Source organism: Ambystoma mexicanum, chromosome 6p (assembly GCF_040938575.1).
Source record: "Ambystoma mexicanum isolate Mex_15411 chromosome 6p, UKY_AmexF1_1, whole genome shotgun sequence".
In the NCBI taxonomy this organism is placed as follows: Eukaryota; Metazoa; Chordata; class Amphibia; order Caudata; family Ambystomatidae; genus Ambystoma; species Ambystoma mexicanum.
Window position 1 is genome coordinate 516,227,233 of NC_090935.1, and position 21,076 is coordinate 516,248,308.

General features: G+C 44.2%; 1 protein-coding gene across 3 annotated transcripts in view; it reads left to right on the forward strand.

Moving 5' to 3' along the window:
- SMIM15 (small integral membrane protein 15) overlaps positions 1-21,076 on the forward strand; it is a 148,796-nt gene that overhangs the window by 92,500 nt on the left and 35,220 nt on the right. Inside the window, exons 2-3 of one of the 3 annotated variants that reach the window (XM_069627332.1) lie at positions 10,244-10,380; positions 13,507-13,547. Coding sequence is in view for 1 of the 3 variants with exons in the window: in XM_069627330.1 (XP_069483431.1) it covers positions 10,390-10,394 (5 nt within the window). In the remaining 2 variants the exon portion in view is untranslated. Of the gene's footprint in view, positions 1-10,243; positions 10,395-13,506; positions 13,548-21,076 lie in introns of all 3 variants that reach the window. The other 2 variants (XM_069627330.1, XM_069627331.1) reach the window with 2 other exon arrangements.

Sequence of the window (21,076 nt, forward strand, 5' to 3'; positions counted from 1 at the left end):
TGAAAGAAAAAGATACAAACTGTTTTTAAATGACCAAGATAAGTGTATTAAACCTTAGTTGCCAATGACCATTCTTGTATCCAATGGCATTGTTGCCAGTACAAATGCTACCTAGACACTGTACAATATTGAACGACTATTATACGACTATTACTAGAGAATTGCAAGACTAAATTCGTTTGATACGACAATATAGGAGACGACCATAAAATAGTAGTGGCCTAAGTAACCTCACAACTAGAGTACACTTACTCATTACTTGGATTGCGAGGGCGAACTGTTGCGTGAAGTTCGTGCATTAGTACCCTCATAATCCTCAACACGGCCCGTGTGAGGCAGGCTGCCCTGAAGTCTGGCAGTTCGGTAAAGCATTGCGGCTGTGTCTCGCCTTCCGATATATGTTGGACAAGCATCCAGAGTTTTCTCGGCAGCAGTAGTTCTCCTCCTCGGTTGGCATTAGCCCGCACCGATTGGTGCACCAGGTGGAAATGTCGTCCATGCGACTATGCTCAGGCTCTTGATCTGTTGAATCGTCCTCCCAACTGTCGTCCGAAGCCCCATTTCCGCATCTTTCTCTTTTGAGTAATTCCGCATCGGAATACTCCGGCTCATGCTGGTTGGGCTGTATTGTTGCCATTGTGGACAAAACGAAAATAATTTATAGTAATGGTACTGGTATCTGTTCGCACGGGCCACAAGCAACAAAGGTAGCTGACCAGAGCACAGAAACAAGGCACAGAATACTAAAAAAAGACAGTGAAAGGAATGGAAAAGAAAATCTGATGTCTGTTGTGAAGCGGTCTGTTTATACTTATTGAGGAAAGAGGCGTTCTGCCATTTCCATGGCGACACGTCATTAGCTGAAGCGCAGAGAGCGTTGACGCGAGACGTGCGTACCATCGATCAACGTATACTTAAACACATTATCGAACCCTCGGGACAATAATATTTCTGCACGCACTATTCTTTTCGAACCCTTGGGACAATAATATTTCTGAACGCACTATTCTTTTAACCTTCCTACAATCGGTTGAGGGAAATCATTGGGCATTACTTTTCACAACACAAAATTGGTGTGGTATTGAAGTATCTTTTGAACCTGGTGATGTGCTAGAAGCCTGTGCATTGTGTTGCCACAACATTAGTGGCTGCTGTCATATTTCTGTTCTGATTGAACATTAAAATAATTATTCATTGAAAATACATCAGCCTGTTTCCTGGTCTATTGGGGGGAAAAGGGGTGCTGGTGGAGGTTTGGTGTGAGACTGGGTGGGGGCCTCCTCAAAAGAATTTGGTATAATAAATTTTGTTGTGCACCACCATCATTGCAGGCGTAGAAGGTCTCCGACTTGCTTGAGTTGCATAATATCTTGTGACAAATCAACCCCAAAGTGAACTCGTCTGGACATCCTCTCGGAACTGGCTGTACTTCCATTGCTGCTGCAGGAACCGAGTGCCAGGGAGAGGAACACCAGATCGAGTGCATCAATTTTTACGTCGAATCCGAGCTACAGGAAGATCCTCCGGACTCCCATAAAGCAGGACTGACCGAGCCACCTCAACAGAGTGCTGGACCCCAGATGCAAGGAAAGTTCATTAAGGTATCCGAGTACTGCGGTGGTGCTGTTTGCGAGAGATGAAAGGAGCTGAAACAGCGACATGCAGCTGATCTGAAGTTTGCCCATTGCTGCTGCTGTCCTTCGTAGTGTAGGAGTCCCCAGACGTCCCCCCTCTTGTCCCCATGACCGAGGCCCATGAACAGGATCTGCAGACCTACACAGAAACAGAAGCCAGCTGGAAGCAGTTTTTCTTCTAACCAAAGGTACTATAAAACTAAGGGGATTTACCTCTTGTGATGTAGCCTTGCTTGTTCTCAGTTGAGACTTGTCTTGGTTACCCTTGCAGCTTTGCCCCTCACAAGCCTCCCAGATTGTGGCCCTACAGTGATTTCATGTTCTACAAACCTTTCTAAAACATTGTGCAAGACTTTTTACCTACCTGCAAGACGTGCTTCAGCTCACCTAGACTTTTGCTCAACTAACATTGGCTGCCCTGGCTCCATGAAAGACTCTTCACTGGAGGGTTCAAAAAGTACTTACCTGCTTACGAATATTAAACTTTCCTTTTTGATCTCCCACTCAGTAGTGCTCTAAATGTACCAGTGATTGTCCAGTGTCCTAGTTATTTAAGTCACCTGAGGGTGTAGGAAGTGTCTGTGTACCATCCCCAATGGGTATCAACTAATTAGTGAAACGGAGATGGTGTATTTATTCAATTATATTTTGTGTTATGATTGCTCCCTTCTAAAGAAGGCTTATTCAACTGACTGTTAAATTAATTGTTTAATCAAGAAACCTTGAGTGTATTAGGTTATTTGAATACTTGACACTGTGAACCTCTGTGTAACAACCTTACTGCTCACATTGACCCCGCTTGAGCTAAGCCTGGCTGCTCAGCCTCACTACCAACATGTGTAGTACAGATTTATACCAAAGGTTGGGTTACCTATTGCCAGGAAGACCGGGCTGGTGCAGTCTCCTACAGGGTACTGCATACACTCTTGCCAAACAGGGTAACAGATAATTGGAGCAGACTTGCTAGGAAGGGCTTTCAACTGAAGTGGAGATCCAGGGACACCCGTGAAGCAGTGTCACTGTTATGCACACACTCCCTAGTAGGCTTCTTTCTGTTAGTAAGATTTTCATATTCATGATAAATCTTCCTGACCTGTGTCGACCGCAGAACTTTTTGATTTTAATGGTGGATTATTTTTCCTTATACCTCCTGTGAGTGGGAACCTTTTCCCACACTCCCAGAATCTTATACTCTTTTTATGGGTGTCGTTCTGTCTTTTAAAAGTTTAGCCTCTTGGACAACCTTTTGGCATTAGTGCCTATTGTTGCGGTGTTGCCCTAGGGGCTCACCTTTTAACTTTTTCTGTCTATTAGAACTACAGTACCCCAAGGTAGAACAGATCTTTGGATCTCTTACATTTTATTAGGTGAGACCAGCACCCCAACCTCATGTGGCGTGCTGGGGAGATACTGAGTATCCCCTTTCTCATTTGAAATGTACCCTTTATGTTACAAGGGCAGACTTCCCTTGTAATGGCTGGTGGCAGTGAACCTTTTTATTTATTTGGTGCACCTTTACCACGGGCTGTTTGCACAGCCCCGGTAAAGGCAACCGTGGGTGCTAATTTTACCACAATTGCCCCTGTCTTGTTTTTTTTTTTTCTTCACCTTTTTTAGTGTCTTGACCTTTCTTGTTCCTTCTCGTGACTTCCAGGGCAGGAAATTCTTGTGTGATTTTATTTTATATATATATATATATATATATTTTTATCTTCGGCTGGAGTCCTGTGGCCTCCACACCTAAGCTGTCTGTGAAGGCTGGAAGCAAGGGAGCAGTCGACTTCCAGCCAGAGAGTAGGGTTGGGGAGGGATGGGGGGGGAGGGGGGGAAATACCCCCAAGCCATTGTGCGGTGCACAGTCTTCCGAATCTTGCTCAAACTTTGTGGGCATCCTGCTGGATCTCCAGAGTGCTGGACCTTGCAAAGGACGAGAATCCAACCTGCGATATCTTGTCTTCTGTGATCCTGAAAAAGGCGCCAAATGCAGAGTAGCATCCAGCCGCGAGGAAAACCTTGCCTAAAACCTTTCCCATGATGCTTACTGCAAAAGTCCTTCCAGTATCCTGTCTTCTATCTTGATGAAGGAATTAAACAACCAGGTTTTTGGAGCAGGAGGACTTCGGGAGCTGCAGCCACCATTCTTCCTCTGTGCTGAGGTACTGTGCTGACTTGGGTATGATTCCTGTGTAGTTTTTGGGGTTTTTTTTCTGTAATTGGGGAGTCCTCTCGTTCAACGCACCCAGGCCCCTGCTGGAATCCTCCTAGAGTGTCTTCTGTGAAGCCCCTGGACCCTCAAATAACTTTGTAGGAACTAACTTTTAACCTATCCTGACCTGCCTGTTGGACACTAGACTCTAGTGACCCACTCCCCTTCTGCCACTGAGAACACTCATGCTCCACGAATAAGGAAATGACTTCTAAGGATTGGGATTTTTTTCCTAGAAAAGAGGAAGTGTTTAAAAGTTACTTACTTGCAAAAGAAGCTGGTGAACAGTTACAAAAGTTATTACTTAACTTTTAGAAATGTTCTGCCATTCTGAAAAGTACCTATATGGTTATTTTACTCACCTGTGAATTGGTTGTGCCTCTTCCCAAAAGTAATGCTGTTGGTTTCACGTCACTATTCCTATTAGGATAAAGGTATGAGTGTCCCCAACTGGGTCTTGCTACCCCTGACTTGCTGTTAGCCTGTCCAGAACAAGTCTGCATTAGGTTTTACCTACCTAGAATAACTGAGTCCTTCATAGTCAAAAGTGTAACATTGGGTTTTGCTTTCCGTGGTCTGTTTTAGACCCACAAGTCTTGGGTTTTCACCTGCCTTTGTTGCTTGTAGCTCCTGTAAAAAAAGTGTATAGGTTTTACTTACCTTGAGTATAGCTGTGTTATCCTAAAATAAATTGGTTATTGCTTCCCTTAGCCTGTGAACTGAAAAGCAACTGTAACTGAATATTACACCCCAAGGTCCAACTCTCCTCAAATAACTTTTATCCTGAATCTGAATCCTAGGTTTATCCTGTTCCTAGAATCTGTTTCACAAGATCGGAAAAGTATTTTATCCAGTTGATATTACTATGTGATTCTTGCAGAGCAACACGGTACTGCCGGGGGTACTACTGGTTTTGACTTTCCTAGAACTCCTGTTCGGTGTTCCAGATTAGGCTAAATGCTATGTGTACCTTCAAGCATAGTGCTCTCTTTCAATAATGTGTTTATATGATCCGTAATGGTACTTATTTCCCCCTAGATTTATCTGAGCCTGCTTGTATTTATTTTTACAATACATAGTGTTTCTTTGGGCCATTTGTATTACAATTTCATTTGTACTTATTCTACAGCCCTCTCTCCCTTCTAAGATGAGCCTGGCTGCTCGGTCTACGCTACCCTGAACTCGGGTGGTACAGCCTTATCCTAAGAGTGGAGTCTTATACTGCCTCAATTGAATGGTTTTACTAGGCCCTTCGTTGGACTTCAGAAAAACTGTCCTAACACTCCTTCTCTAGCCGTGTCTTTTGGTTTTTCTTTTGCTCTGGGATCAGCTGAGAATGCATTCCTTAATTTGGCCCTGCAAGCTCAATGGCCTTGGGGGTTGCATGCAGAGAGTTAGTGTCTGCTGTGGCCTGCTGCGGTGGTCATCACCCACCAATCTACTGATGGGGAGCCCTTGTACATTTTGAACCATGACCACAAATTATCCTGCCAACTGAAGCATCATTTTCATGCAGGGGATTTCGACAGGCTGATTTCTGTTTGTGATCCTGAGACTGCCAGGAAAGACCTTTTTAAATGTCCTGTAGCACGGGGCAAAAGCAATGTTTGTTGGCCTAATGGACAATACCACAGCAATGCACTACTTGAAGAAGCAAGTTGACTTGCTCTCTTTGCAGAGTGTCCACAGCGATTTGGGATATCAAAAATGAGGGCCCTCCTATGTCGCTCATAAATTGGAGACAGTAAAGCCGCCTTGCAGGCTTGGCGGGAGGGTCAAGAAGTATTGCCCCACAAGTGGAGTTTGCATCAAGAAATTATTCATTTTCTTTTGTGTGGGCTTCTCAAGTTGATTGCTATCTGTTCTTCTCAACGGTAATGACATTGTCATTGAGGCCATTTACACCTGCAAGCAGAGGCAGTTGTTATGTTGGTAATGTTGTAATATGGATCGGTTGTCATAAATCAGACAGCTGTTACTTTGCGTTTCTTGTTCTTGCTAAAAGAGCATTAATGTTGATGAGATGCAATCCTATTTGTTGGCCATTTCTACTTAAAAAGGGTTTTGGGACCATGTCGAAGGGGGGGGGGTACTTAATCCCTACCGTATATTTAATGATGGGCTGGTAAATGTATGAACAGGTTTTACTTGTGTTCTGAGGTCCTCAACCAAAACGACTGTCCCTCATTACGGGTCCGGCTGCAAAAAAATCTGCTGTTACCGTGATGGAGGTCGTACTGTTTCCACCACCGCGTGGTGACAGAAACCAGGTAGGATTACGGCTTGTCCGCTGCACGCATCACTAATGCACGGAACCGGTTCCCACCGCCATCAAGGAAACACCAGACGGATGTAACGCCACAAATGTTGGCGGTGCAGCCGCCTCCGTCGCGTGCATGCTGGACTTAGCAGCACTGTGTACGTGGAGCTGCAAAACACTAGAACCGGAAATACTGTGATCGCCGGAACCGGAAAAAGAGCGGCAGCCATTACAAAAATCACAATCCACTGCATTCATCCTGTACCAGAAGGCATCCAGCAACAGTGAGTGGCCAAACATACAGAGGGGCATGGCATCAAGAATCCCAGAAAACCACGTGTGCAAGCCCCACTTCAGTGAAGCATAACTCGCCCTGCTGGTTGACCACATTGTGGACAAGGCAGAGGAACTATTCTCAGCTCACCAGCCGCGCAGTATGCAGCTGATCAAGACCATATGGGCTGACTCTGCCCAGAATGTGACGGCTGTGGGTGTCACAGCCCGTAGCCTCAAGGAATGCCATAAGAAATGGGATGACCTCTGCATAAGGGTGCAGAACCTTCTGTCAGCCTACAGACGTCAATGCACTGCAGCAGGTGGTGGACCACACTCGCCCCTAAAGCTGCTCCCATGGGAGGAAAAGTGCAGCAGTGTGCTGCACCTCGAGGTTCTCCGGAGTCGTTGCAGCGGAGGCAGGAGCTGGGACACCTGGCGAGTACAGAAAGTGGACAAATATGAAGCTGAATCAACCTAATGTTGCCCCCCACCCATCAATGCACAGAAAGACACATCCCAGTCCAAATCACTCCGAGCACACCCAGTACTCCCATGCCCCCCCCACAGAATACAGTGCAAAGCCAGTCAGATGGCCTGCACCAAAGTATGACCCATACACACCCACCTGACCATGCCGCGCACATCAATGCGTGTAACCACAATGTGATGTTGCTCGATGACTGTGTTGCATGTAATTGTATTATACACATCCTGTCAAACCACTAACAGGATGTTCTGTGGATGAATGAAAGGCATGCTGAGACCGATGGCCGACAACCAGGGACTATGAGGGAGACTGGAGGTGCACGTCAGCCAGCACAACGTCCGTCAACATCTGCTATAGTTCCCTCGGCCATCCGGGAAGTCACGCAGAGCCAGGTACACCATGCCCAGGAAACCAATAACCCTGCTGCCCATGGGACATAGTGGGCACCCCAGCTCGACACCCCTGCTGCCACTGCAATCCCACAGGGATGTGCACCACCAGGCCGTGTCTCAGAGCACGGACAGCAATTCAGAGGAACGGCCCGTTGAGGCAGCTGGAATCGGCAGTGAGGAGAACCCGAACACTCTGCGAACACTTCGGAACCACTGGGCACATTCAGACCCATGAGTCCCATGAGCTCCCCAACCTCATCTTTGCAGGAGATTGGCAGCCATCTCCAACGGATTGAGGAGTGGCAGGACATGCTGGCCGCACGGGTCCAGCAGTATCTTGAGGAGTCAAGGCTTCAACGTGAGAGCAACCATACCATTGGGCATCGGGTTGCACGTGCAATTGGGGGTTGTGCCACATCCAATTTACAAATGTCACGGAGGCTCCGTGAGGGAAACGATGTACAACGGAAACAGTATCGCTGGCCCTACAGGCCATTATGCGCCTACGTCCACATAATCCCACAATGCCCTCCACCAGCACCACACCAACTAGCTCAGCAGGCAGCCCCAGGAGGAGGTCCACGCGGCCATCGTGGGCATCTCAGAGGGACATACATGCAGTCAAGCATGGCAAGAAGTAGTGCTGTTTGACTGACAATTGTGGGAGGTGGAGGGTCATTGCGGGTCAGAATGCCGGTCCAGAAAACGGTGCCGGTACGGTGCTACCGGCACCGTTGTTTCCAGACCGGCCAACTTGTAATGAGGCCCTATATCTTGTCTGCTAAAGGTGGCCTCTGAATGACATTTAACTTGGAAATTCATATGCTGATAATTCAGCTCCAACCCTTTTGCTTTACAGCATACAGTAGGGGGACGGTTGGGAGCAGCTGTGGAATCATTAGAATATTCATGACGTACTAGCAAGTGCTCTGCTTTTACATATTCAAAGTTAAAGACCTTGTGCTCATTACCAGCTCTACATTGGCTTTGCACCCAGACCTGCCAAAGGTTGGCAGGGCCTAATCTGTCGTGACCTGGTAGATACATCTGTGTTTGCATCCAAATGTTTGTACTGTAACTTAGAACCAGAAACTTTGCTACACATTCCTTTCCTACAGAATCCGATCTGTCCAAAACCTTGACCTCTTTATCGCCCCTAAGTTAGTCATCATAGACTTAACCACATATCCAAGTGCAACATTGTTTAAAAAAAATAAAAATAGAGGTTGATTTACACTTTCTTTCGTCTACTGCATTGAAAACGCCCAATGGTAGAAAGACTAGCATCTCATCCTAAATGGTGGCCCTGGTATGCTACACATTAAGATGTAATGCAATACCTACCAAGTCCAGTACGTGTAACAAACACTGCACCAGACTCCTGATATTTTGTCCAACACTTAAAATGAATCAAGCGGACCAACCCAGGATTTGCTTATATTTCCACCCTCTTACCAGACCCTCAGGGTTTGCTCTTTTAACTCGATCTGAAAATGAGCAATCTGTCTTAGTGTATTCCTCATTGTCCTACTGATCCGGCAGAAAGTTTGCCTTTTTATTTTTTCCATATCATGCAACCATTAAGCACATTTGTACCACAAGAAAGAACCAGCACTTTGCCGATATGCAGTCCTCCAATTTCCTGGGTTCTTTTGATTTTTAGATATTCATTTTACTTGCTATCTCTTGGTTTATACAAGTTTTCTCAACACTGAAACCATCTTTCCTATTACTATTAGCTAACATGTTATCTTGCCAACAGCCAAAACCAAACCTACCCCTACACCACTGCCTCCCCACTTACCTGCTGGACCGGAACTTATTGCTCCGATAGATTCGAAAAGAGGCTTAGTCCCTTTTTTCTCATGGCAACTGCTATCCCTAATCTCGCACCCCCATGCCGCATCAGGAGATTGGTGTTGCGCGATACGTGCAGACAATCCCCCTGAACAAAAAAACTATTTGCACCCTGGATGAACCCTGGGGTGCGATATCCACCCTCACCCCTGCCCTCCTGCCATCTTTTTGTCTGTTTTCCTGAATGAGGGGAGCCTTTTTCCCACCTCATTCTTCCTTTTTGCTCACTATGGGGACCCGTGTTCATTATGTTTTACTTATTTTATGGAGTCATGCTTTTCCCCCCATATGTTTTAAGGCATCTGTAATGTACTTTTACAGCACACAGCACCATTTATGCAGTGTTGCTTGGGAACCCTTTGGGCTTTCCTTTAGGCAGATATATCTATCATTCTTACCTTTCAGTTTGTGAGATCAACACACACCACCTTATGTGGAGTGGGTTAAGTTGGAGTCCCTTTCTCCCTGCTTCTGTAATGACGGGCATAGATGAATGGCTGGTGGCAGTGGATGTGTTCTTCCGACGATTGTGTAATCTTTTACTCAGACTGTCTTCGCAACTGCGGTAATGCGCAGAAGGGACACAGTTGACCCACAATGGTGGCTGTATTATTTTTTACCATTTCTTTTGTGCTTGTCCTTAATTGGTCCTTCCACTGCCGTCCTGGGTGGGAGAGGTCCTGGTTTTACCTTTGTCTCCAGCAGGAATACTTTGAGAAGCCCACCGAGGCTCCAGTGGGTCTTAGGATAGGAAGCAGGGGAGGAGTCACTCTGCTGCTCTGTTTTCTGAGATGCCTGCCAGAACCAGTTCCAACTGGGAGGCTGGCTGTCCTGAAAGATGGGCCTGGCTGCTCTGCCATACTACCAATACCTTGAGCGGTACAGGCCTATGCTAGAAGTCGGAGCTCTGTGTTCAATAGTTGTATAAAGTCCTACCAGAAGTGGACTTTAAAACTACCTTAACAGTCGCTTATACTCGAACAGCCCGAACGGGCAGAATGTGCACCTTATGCAGGCATGTACAATGCTGTTAATTCTTTAGTATAAACGTTCTGATGGTTGTTTTTTTTTTTTTATTTTACATTACTATACATCTCGTTTATTTGACTCTTTTCTTTCTATGCAACTCAGGCCATGTGCCAAGGAGACTGATGTGGTTTCAAGACGTTGTTTTAAGCTGAAGAGAAAAAAAAAGTTGCAATTTAGGAGTGAAAACTGAGCAACAGTCTAAAAAAAAAAAAGGACCCTACAGAGAAGCGAACGCAGAGGTGAGCCATATGAGGTGATTGCATGAGACGGGTTTGAAGAGTGTAAGCCAAGCAGAGAAACCATTTGTGACATGTTCATGGATTCATGTATAGAATAATTAAATGTCCGGTTTGTGTGTATTTTTAAAATATTTCTCTTTTCAAAAATGAAATACTGGGTTATGTAAAACCACAAGTGACTGCCAAAGAACACATATGCACACAATTTTCAGCAACTTTTATTCAGGATATAACTTGGTAGGGTTGGAGGCTGCCCTATAGGATATGTATGCAATTCAAAAGCGGAAAGTCTGAGCAAAGCACCAAAAGTAAGGATGACTAATGTAAGTTTTTTTTTTTTCAAATGGTTTAGTAGGTTAGGCCAACTCCTTTTCTCAGTCCTGGTTGATCGTCATGGCTTGTCCAACACAGGTTCAGCTTTCCTGCTTTTTCGTCCTGGTCTTTCTTGCCATCTCCTTAAGTGAACCGTGGTGGTGGTCATCAATTAGTCAAGTAAACTTAGCACAAATAACATGCAAAGCATAGATTTAAAGCTGTAGAGAGATAAGTTAATGCGCACAGTAAGGTAAACCATTATTACATACTGAAGGGGAATGTGGTCAGTAACAAATAGTCATAGATGTAACATATCCTCATTAAAATAGGACCTCATTAGTGTAAAAATAAACTGAGCCAAAAGAGAATATTGCATTTCTGAAGTACTGTAGTGAATAGTAGATAATCAGGTGATGTAACAAATTTAAGACAGCCAGGTTTTGTTGAACCTAGGTCGCACATTATTCAGAAGAGCTGAAACTTGATCTTCACTGACGCAACTTCGACCAATCAGTTAGTGGAGGCGGGCCAGGTGACTCAAAGCTTCTGGCTATTGTCTCTTGACATTATCGGGCAATGTGTCCCTATCCTAGAAGTACCCCTGTTTAAAAGGTAAGATTCCTCCTGGATCTATATCTCCTGAAAGAATCATGAATGCATTGTATAGGTTGCCTATGTTAGTACTTAGGTCTCCCTTTTAGAAGGGCTCAGTCATGCAGCACTGGCACTATGTGGATTAGCGTGCCTCTGGCTAAAAAAACCTCCAGCAGAATGACGACTGAATGGGGGTTCATTTTTATTGCAACTGAGCTGGGGCTAGGTACCAGGGGAAACCGAGCTTGTATACATTCTCTCTCATTAGGGTACATGGTATTAGACTGGGCTACCCTAATGGTATTCGACCCTACTTTTTTTTTTTTTTTTTTTTACCTCCCACTGGCAATAGTGAAATATCTCAATTTTTGTAATTGCAAATAATCGCTTGCAAACCTCAAATTTCAGTTTAGAACCTTCTGAAAAAAACTGTCCCAGCCACTGAAAACCACCCACACTTCAATCGGAAAATTGTTGCGTGTAGTAACATATTATTTGCTCTAGGAGTAGTTGCGTGGGCGGAGGCGTAGGAGCCAAATTAGCTACCCACTACTAGAATGTAGTTTTGGTGGTTTCCATCTGAGGAGTCTGATCTAGCTCATGGTGGAAGCCGAAGTAATCTGCATAATGAGACATGCACATGACTGCTTCCACTTCGCCCACACCTTCAAGTAAGATTGCAACCAATCAAAGGGTAGACTCAGTTGGGCTGCATATAGGTGGCTCATGAGACCTCCGAATGCTAAACCGCCTTTAATGATGGATGTTCTAAATGTACTTCTAGTGACTCTAGAGGGTTTATTGGCCCAACAAAATCTGAAGTTTTTCACTGGAGATGCCATCACATCGGCCTTCAGAAATGTAAAGGGACGTGCTTGGGGGGTGGGGTGGGGGGGGGTGGACATCTTAACAGCAATGATACTCCCGAACCCCAACGTTTAACTATCATAGGAGGGGAAAAGCTAGGAATATATGTCAATAATTGTTCATGCTCCTAATCCTATTGCATTTATTAAGTGTATGACCCTTAGTGGAGGACCATTAAAATAAACTCTGTTCACTGGTGAAATCAATCTATTGAAATATTTACTGCTACAGATGTATTATGATTAATCCTATACATAGAGCTTGACTGAAATGCCTCAAAGGCGGAAATGTTGTTCAGAAGAGTTGTATTGGGTTCTTGCATCAACTGAATAAGGCCATGTGCACATAGCGCTAGTTTGTGGTATTATATATTGTTTACAATGCAGGAATCAAAGGTTTGTCTTGCATAGCTTGAGCAAGTGCAGGGCGCACAATTGGCACTAGACACTAGCTAGTGATAATTGATTGGCGTGTAAGAAATGGTGTGCTTTGTTTATGCTTAGTATTGATGTGGCAACTGACTTTTTATGGCTGGCTCGTAGCTTGCAACTTGAATTTTTGACCCCAGGCATATTGGCTCTATAGATAATATAAATATTGGCAGAGGAAAGGGAATAACCCTGCCTGCTGCCCCTACTGATTGATTTAGGTACTTGTAGATGTAAGCAACGTTTATTTAAATATTTTGGGTGGTATGGAGAAATGGGCCACAACTCTCATTTTGAAGCTTTTTCCAAAATTAATAAAATCCAAAATGATGTTCCAATTATGTCCAGTCCATTGAATCAAATGCTTTGAGCATTGCAAATGGAATCTTCAGTATTTTCCAAAGCTTCACTATATTAAGTACTTTGCAAATAAGTGTTTGCCGACCTAAAACTGTTTGGCCTGGGTGAATTTGTTTCACTAGTACAGGGGCCAAGCAATTAGCCAAAACCTTGGTATTGTTTCTCCAGTCATGGCAATAGGATAATATGATGCACATAACTGAGGATCTTCATCAAATTTCAATAATCGGGAAGTGAGTGCTTCTTTCTGAGGATGTAACCTGTTTCTGTTGAATGTTACCAAATACCAGAACTGAAAACCATCCGGTATAGCAGTTTTATTTCCAAGCAAGATTTTGATGACCTATATATTTCGCTGTAAACTGTCTATGAAGAGCCTGGCGGTGTTCTTCTGATAGTTGCGAAGACATCCTTGGCATAATCCATCTTATCCTTATCAAGCGTTACATACCTAATTAAAGCTGTATATTTTGTAAATCATAGTGACGTACCTTACTTCTTCCTAACTGTCAGAAAAGATTGCAAATCCCTCAAAGGTTTCAGCTCTCTTCTTGCCCTCAGTGCCTGCAGACTGACTAGGAGGGCAGCGATAGCCCGCAGCAGGTAAGTGGAGCAGGGGCGGTATGGGGGGGGGGGGGGGGGGAGGAGAAGTGTCAAATGTATGGGGAGAGGGGGGCAGATTAAGAATGACACTGCAGGGTGGCTTTCAGGGCCTGGATTCCTAAGTCGGTCTTCTGTACCCGTGATTTTAACATTGATCCATTTGAAAATAACCTGTTAATTGAAATCGCTTAATACATTGTTCCAGCCAGTGCATGAGAGTTATGGGCATAAGCTTAGCTTTTCTCAATCTAATGATTACCCCCTGTGTTTAAATTTGAAATACTTGTAATTTTAAAACTTCTGAGACAGAAATCAGACGTGTATCTGCCAATGTAACCTGATTCAGTGGAGGTCTGAAAGCGAGAGGTCTGAAAGCGAGAAACCTATCGAACCTGTAGTAGTGTGTGAAAAAAATGTAATTCTACTCGATGGGTTTAGATCATGCCAAACGTGTCGGGTTTAGGCCAGATATTACCTTAAGCAAGGACTGGGATGTGAGGATTTGAGCGTTGGATTTTAGTTTAGTTCTATCTACTTGTGTGTCATCAAAGAATGTATTTCGATCCTCATTAGGGTGCAAAAGGTACACTATCCTCTAGCCATAGGCGGTGAGATTTCTCTTTTCCAGTAAGAAATTGTTTGCTGTGTGTATGTATACAATTGAGCTGACGAATGACACTTTTTTTATGGCTGGCTAGTACCGTCTGACGTAAACCAAAAACATGTTTTGATCATTAGGACAATTTTATATACGAGCAGCCAGAAGCATTTCATTACCATATCTGAGTTTAAGGTAACGTATGCCGCCTTTTTAACAGATTAACATTTCATAATGGTTGCAAGTTTCAAGTAGCAGGCTTTTAGCCAGGCATACAAAGTCACTCGACAACGCCACCCCCTCAGTTCTCCACATGCACACATCCCAGCATTTCTTACTCGGCAAGAGTCGGTTACTCCTCGCTAATGGCTTGTTGCGAGGGTCCTTTTTGGGGACTACCGTCCTCCACTACATCTAATTTAAGCTTGATGAGAATTGCCCCGGTTTCCTTCCTCCAAGGAATCCAAACTGCTTTGGGAAGCATTTAGATGCCAATTTGGTGTTCATCTTCTCGTTTCAAGTGGTACCCATGAAAGAGTGCAACAGTGCTTAAAGGATAGTTCCGGGACTTTTGTCCCTACGGTTCGGCCATGTGTTTTTAAGCATAAATCGGTAGATCGTAGAAAACTTTCCTATGGACCTTACCCGACTTTTCGTCCATTAACGCACTCGAAATCAGCCGCCATTTTGTGATAATCCTAGCCGCCATTTTGTGATAATCCTATCATTTCCCCCCATCGACCTGGCTCACCTGCGTTTGCGGCACTAAATCAAATCCCCCGCCCCTGAGCCTGACATCAGCAGACGCGTACCGCCCATTTCCCAACGCCAAAGCACGTTTTGTGTCAACAATCGCTGCGCCTCAGCTAATGAAGTGTCACCATGGAAATGGCAGGACGCCTCTTTCCTCAATAAGTATAAACACACCGTTTCACAACACTCAGCAGCAGATTTTCGATTCCATTCCTCTCTCTGTGTTACTTTGAGTATTCTGTGACTCGTTTCTGTGCTCTGGTCAGCTACCTTCCCCGCTTCTAGGCCTTGTGAACACCTGTACCATCTCTATAAATTATTTTACTTTCTTTACCACACAATGGCTACAATAATGCCGTATATGTACGAGCCCGAGTACACCGAGGAGGAACTACTGGAAAGGCAAGCACGCGAAAACGATGGGGATTCGGACGGCAGTTGGGAGGACCAGTCGACGGATGAAGAGCCTGGACCATGTCGCATGGACGGCGTCTCCACCTGGTGCACGTGCAATCGGTGCGAGCTAATGCCAACTGAGAGGAGAACTGCTGCTGCCGTGAAAATTCCGGGTGCTTGGCCTACATTTCGGAAGGCGAGCAAAGTCCGCAATGCATCACGAGCTGCCAGAGTTCAGGGAAGCCTGCCTCTCACGGACCGTGTTGAGGATGATGGTGCTTATGCACGAACTTTGCAGCACTGTTCGTCCGCGTAATCCGAGTAACGAGTAAGTATACTCTGGTTGTGATGTCAGTGATGCCACTACTATTTCATGGTCGTCTCCCACATATAAAATTACATCTACATATCATTTGAACGCATGTAAATTGGTTCCATATTGTGCATTTTCTAGATAGAATTTTTTTCAAAGCAGAATGACATTTTTTACCTGAATCGACATTGATAAGAAAGTTTTGTCATTTTAATACAGTTTGCATCTTTCTTTTTCACAGGTGGTACAGGCTGGTGGCCTATCGTTGCTTCACTTGGTGGCTTCACGGGAGGCTCGGAGACCGCGTTCGGAGAGTAATACCTGCCTGTGCGGTACTTGCCATTAGACAACATTTCCCCAGCGACAGTGGACAATACCGCAGATTTTCCCTGGATGTGCTGCAACCGGAACTTTACAATGTGTAATGTTTATTATTTATGTTCAATTGAAATTAAGATCTAAAATAAAACCCAACATATATTTTAACAATGGTTGTTTTGATTTTTTAAATGAATCTAGTGTGTCTCCATTGAATAGTCTTCCTGTGCCTTGTCTTGTCACACCACATGTCTCCGGCCAGCATCCTCCCACACGCTGGCCGCCCACCTTCAATCCACATAAGTGTGTCTCCATTCACGAGTCTTCCTGTGTCTTGTCTGCACGACCACCGCCCCAATCCACCCCCCGCCCTATCAAAGGCAGTTCGCACCGGGGTACTTGAACTGGCAAATGGATCTGTCAGGGAGCGATAAAGGCCAAGAGGTGCCAAAGACCATGTACACTTCAAAGTGGTCTATAGATCATGGGTTGTTGTTCCCATGTCTACCTCCAGACCCCGTGTCTCCTGCCAAGCATCCCCCCCCTCACGCTGGACGCCCCTCTGCAAACCGCATAATGCCACGACATACACGTCATTCATTCACAAACACACCCCTGTTTCGAATTCTTTATAACCCACTTCATATTTCTAATGAGAACTTCTTTGCGCTTTGCTAGTCAACCCGTGAAGGTGCTGGTTATCTGCTCTTCATCTCTGTGAACTTCCGTGACCACTTCGAGCAAACTCGTCAGTTTGCAACCTCTGAACTGCTCCCTGTTCTACGACAAGAAACTACTCTGATCCCTGCATCTAACTGTTTGTTCGTCAAGGTAAGGCCATGTACCATAATCATTTTGCGTCCAATTTTTTAATTTATATCTATTTGCTAGTCATCAAATTGCATCCATGTTTTCTTTTCGTTCAAGACAGTACATGCAAGGAACTAGTCACATGTTCTGAATTTAGTCAAATTATTTTTCTATTTTTTTTAAAGTTATTCAAATACTTATCCGCATGTGAATAACGTGTATAGTTCCAAGAACCAAAACGAACCTTGCATTGGACCTTTTATGTGTCATTTAATTTTTTAACACATTGGTATTCATTGAGAATTGTTGATCTTTACTTTTCAGAACTTTCCACAATGCCTGCCTGTTCCATTGGCGGTTGCCCTTCGAAGACCCATAATAAATCTGAAGGTACTATAATGCATGTTTTCCCTAAGACAATTGATCAGATAAGAGAATGGGTCCGATATTGCGGATATCCACCGTCTGAGCTTGAAAGTAGAGTCCTAGAAGTCTTTGCGGACAAGAGGGGTGATCGATACCGCATCTGCAACAGGCACTTTAGCTCAGACATGTACTCCACATCATTGCTAATAAAGAAGAAAACACCGCGAGCGACGCGAAAATTGCTCTCAACCGCTATTCCCACTCTATTCGTCCACATCCCTCCACTGGTGAGTCAAGTTTACGGATTTAGCTCTCGGCCTTGCGGTAGTGTGTAGCATTAGCTAACAATAATTTCCCCATTTATGTATCCACTCAATATGAAGGCGGAAGATTCTGCATCCGTGTCGTTATTGCAGTCATCAGCCACTTCAAGCGCCTATCGGGTAATCTTACTTAGCTATTCTGCCACTGACTTGTTTTAGGCATGTAAATCAATAGTTTTAATTTATCGTGTAATTATTTTACCTAATGGTACACCCTTGTACTCGTCCTCTAGTCTTTGTTTTCAGTTATAATTATTGTTATCCAAAATAATGCAAGTACTGTCTTTCAGGGAGATGCTGAGGAGTCCAACGCATTGACGACAACCGTTGATGTCACTCAGATGCTCGAGGTACGTTTCTGGACAGTTCCATCGATGGAGATCATCAGATCTTGCGTTCTTGTAGCGTGATTGTTACACACAATGTTTCTTTCGTTTTTAGCCATTGATATGTCCTTCTGTCGTCGCCCTCCTATGTGTCTTCTTTTTTCAATATTGTGTTCATTACTAATGAAAGTCCTATGTTTCAGGGAGTCGATGGAGCATTAATCCAAGAAGAAGGGGGAGCATGCAGTTACGGGTCGGCGCAACAGCTTGCAGAAGTGTGCACCGCAGTTACAGCGTCCCTTGATGTTCTTATGCATTTCGAGGTATGGATACTGACAGTTCGATCAAGCGAGATCATATGACGTGATTACATCCGCTATACTTCCTTCTTTATTAATGCAAGTACTATGTTTCAGGGAGATGACGGAGCTTCTTCTACAAGAACATCACCCCTAGTAGTTGATGCAGATCTCTGGGTGGTGACACTTCCAACGATCGAGCAAATCGAATCATATTTAGATATCCATTATTTATTTTAGACAACTGATCATTTGTGCAGGTCTATTTAGATGAGCCGTTGACGCCTGCACAAAGTTTATGTTCTTTTTAACAAAATAGAAAACCATACTAATGCAATTACTGTGTTTCAGGGAGTTGCTGAAGCGTCATCTTCAATAATATCATCAATGGAAGTCTATGCGGAGCCCGAGGTATGGATCTTGACAGTTCCATCTAACTAGATCAACAATGCGTGAATAATTGTCGTTTGAATGTTCTACACAATGCGTTCATTCGTGTTTTGCTATTGAGATGTACGTGGGTATTGGTCCCCAAGTACATTTTGTGTTTTCAATATTATTATACATACTAATGAAAGTTCTATGTTTCAGGGAGTCGATGGAGCGTCAGTGCGTGATGGATGTGCTTATCATGAAAATATAGTCGTTGCAGCGCAAGAGGAAGTGGAGACATGCACACACGAGTCGGAGCAGCAGCGTCCAGATGTTGAAGTTCGAGGCAAGAAAGTTTCAAAGAAAAGAAAGCAAAAGAAGGTTAGTGTCCTGGTCACTATATTATGTTGTTTTTCACTGTTAATAGTTCAATACTGTAAGTTGTGTTTAAACTGAACATCCCTTTTCCAATCTGTCCTCTAGTTGCGATTGGGCGTACGAACTAGATCTACACAGACAGTGAAGCGAACGAGAGATGTTGCTTGTCAAACCTTTTGGCAGGGACTTGAGACTGGAGATGCATCGTGCCAATGGGAAGAATATGAAGTGATTGACAACGGAGCTATACCACCACCAGCCATTGATAGTGAATGTCCTCCTGGTAGTTCGGATGCAGTCGGAGATCAATTCACAGAATCCACACCCGCAAAAACTAAGACCGCGAGAAAGTTGAAGAAATTGTTTTATTCTCCCATCGCCGGAGAAGGAATAGATGTTGCAATGGAAGAGAATGAAGTGGACGACAATGAAACACCATCAATATCACTGAACATAGCAGAAGATGATATCAGAGATTGTACCTTTAATGTGAGTGACATGTCCTCAACGTTACAGGCCGAACCAGCTGGGATGCAGAGTGACAGTATAAGGAAAGAGGCCAAATTCATTGTATTCGATAGTTGTTTGATTGATATTATTATTATGATGAAATGTGGGCATTCGGTTGGTGGGGAAGTATGTGGGGGAGCCATTGATTAATGTGACTCGTGCAATTCGAGGCACTAACCTTAAAATACATGCCACCTGTACACAATATCATCCGTTCTCATGGTCTGCACAACCCATGCTGGGGCAACTGCCAGCAGGCAATCTACTTTGTGCAGCGGCCGCACTTTTTAGTGGTTCAAGTTTTAAAAAGTTCTTTCAGTTTGTGGGAATCCATTTCATTGCGAAAACTCAGTTGTACAAATACCAAACCGATTATCTATTTCCAGCCATTAGCGAAGCTTGGAGAATGGAAAAAATGTCTATTGAAAGTACATTCGCAGGCAAACGGTTCAGGCTAGCCGGTGATCGACAGTGCGACAGCCCAGGATTTTCAGCCAAGTACTGCACCTACCACTCTCGGGACATGGAAAGTAAGAAAATTGTGAGTTCAGTGGTCGTGCAGGTGTCACAAACTACATCCTCAGTGGCCATGGAGAAAGTTGGCTTTGTAGCATCATTGCAAGAACTACAATCGCGGGGAATGGTGATCGACCTGATAGCCACGGACAGACACGTTTCAATTGCCAAGACAATGAGAGAAGAGTACAAAAATATAAATCACCAATTTGACGTATGGCATCTTGCAAAAACAATCAATAAAAAAATGTCGGCTGCAGGTAAAAAAAAAGATATGCAAGGTATTTCACAGTGGTCCAAGTCAATCAGCAACCATCTTTGGTGGAGCTCAAAAACATGTGAAGGGTCGTTGGAAATTCTACTGGAAAAATGGCGGTCAGTAATGCTACACTGTAGCAACGTTCACCGCTGGACCACAAACCAACATTTCCACAATTGTGAACATGGCCATTTGTCCACAGAGGAGGCACGGAAGAAGAAGTGGTTGATTCCTTCATCACCCACTCACAAAGCCATTGAAAAGATTGTATTTGATAAAACTATAACAAGAGATTTGAGGGGACTCACGGAATTCTGCGCCACAGGAGATTTGGAGGTGTTCCACAATATGTGCCTAAAGTACAGGCCAAAACAATTGCATTTTGGCATGGAGGGCATGATAAATCGGACTCTTCTAGCGGTCTTGGCACATAACCATAATGTTGGCCGTCAACAAAGTAGGACGACCGGAACTTTAGGGACGCTTCGCTACAATAAGGCCTTCACTAAAAGAAGTAAACAATGGGTGATCAAACCAGTGTTTGAGGATATGCAATATGAGTTTATTGAGAGACTTATTGTTGATGTCCTAGATAGGCACATACATGGAGTTGTGAACAAACCTGTGCAGGGGACAACTGCATTGCCACCCAACATTGCCTCTGTTCCATGTCCACCTAAAGCCGAGCTCATTGAGAAATACACATCACGGTTTAAATGATTGTAATTTGATTGTCTGTCCTCTCGAGTCTCCTCATGTTGCAGGCCCATTGAATATGTGTATCTATGTAATGTGTAAATAAAAGTGATTGCTCAGTGTACATGCAATGTGTCTCTCCACCCTTGCCCCTCCCTTCACCGTGCAGTAGTGCGAACCACCCGGGTGTCACCTGTGACTTTGCTCTCGAGTCTCCTCATGTCGCAGGCCCATTGAATATGTGTAGCTATGTATTGTGTAAATAAAAGTGATTGCTCAGTGTACATGCAATGTGT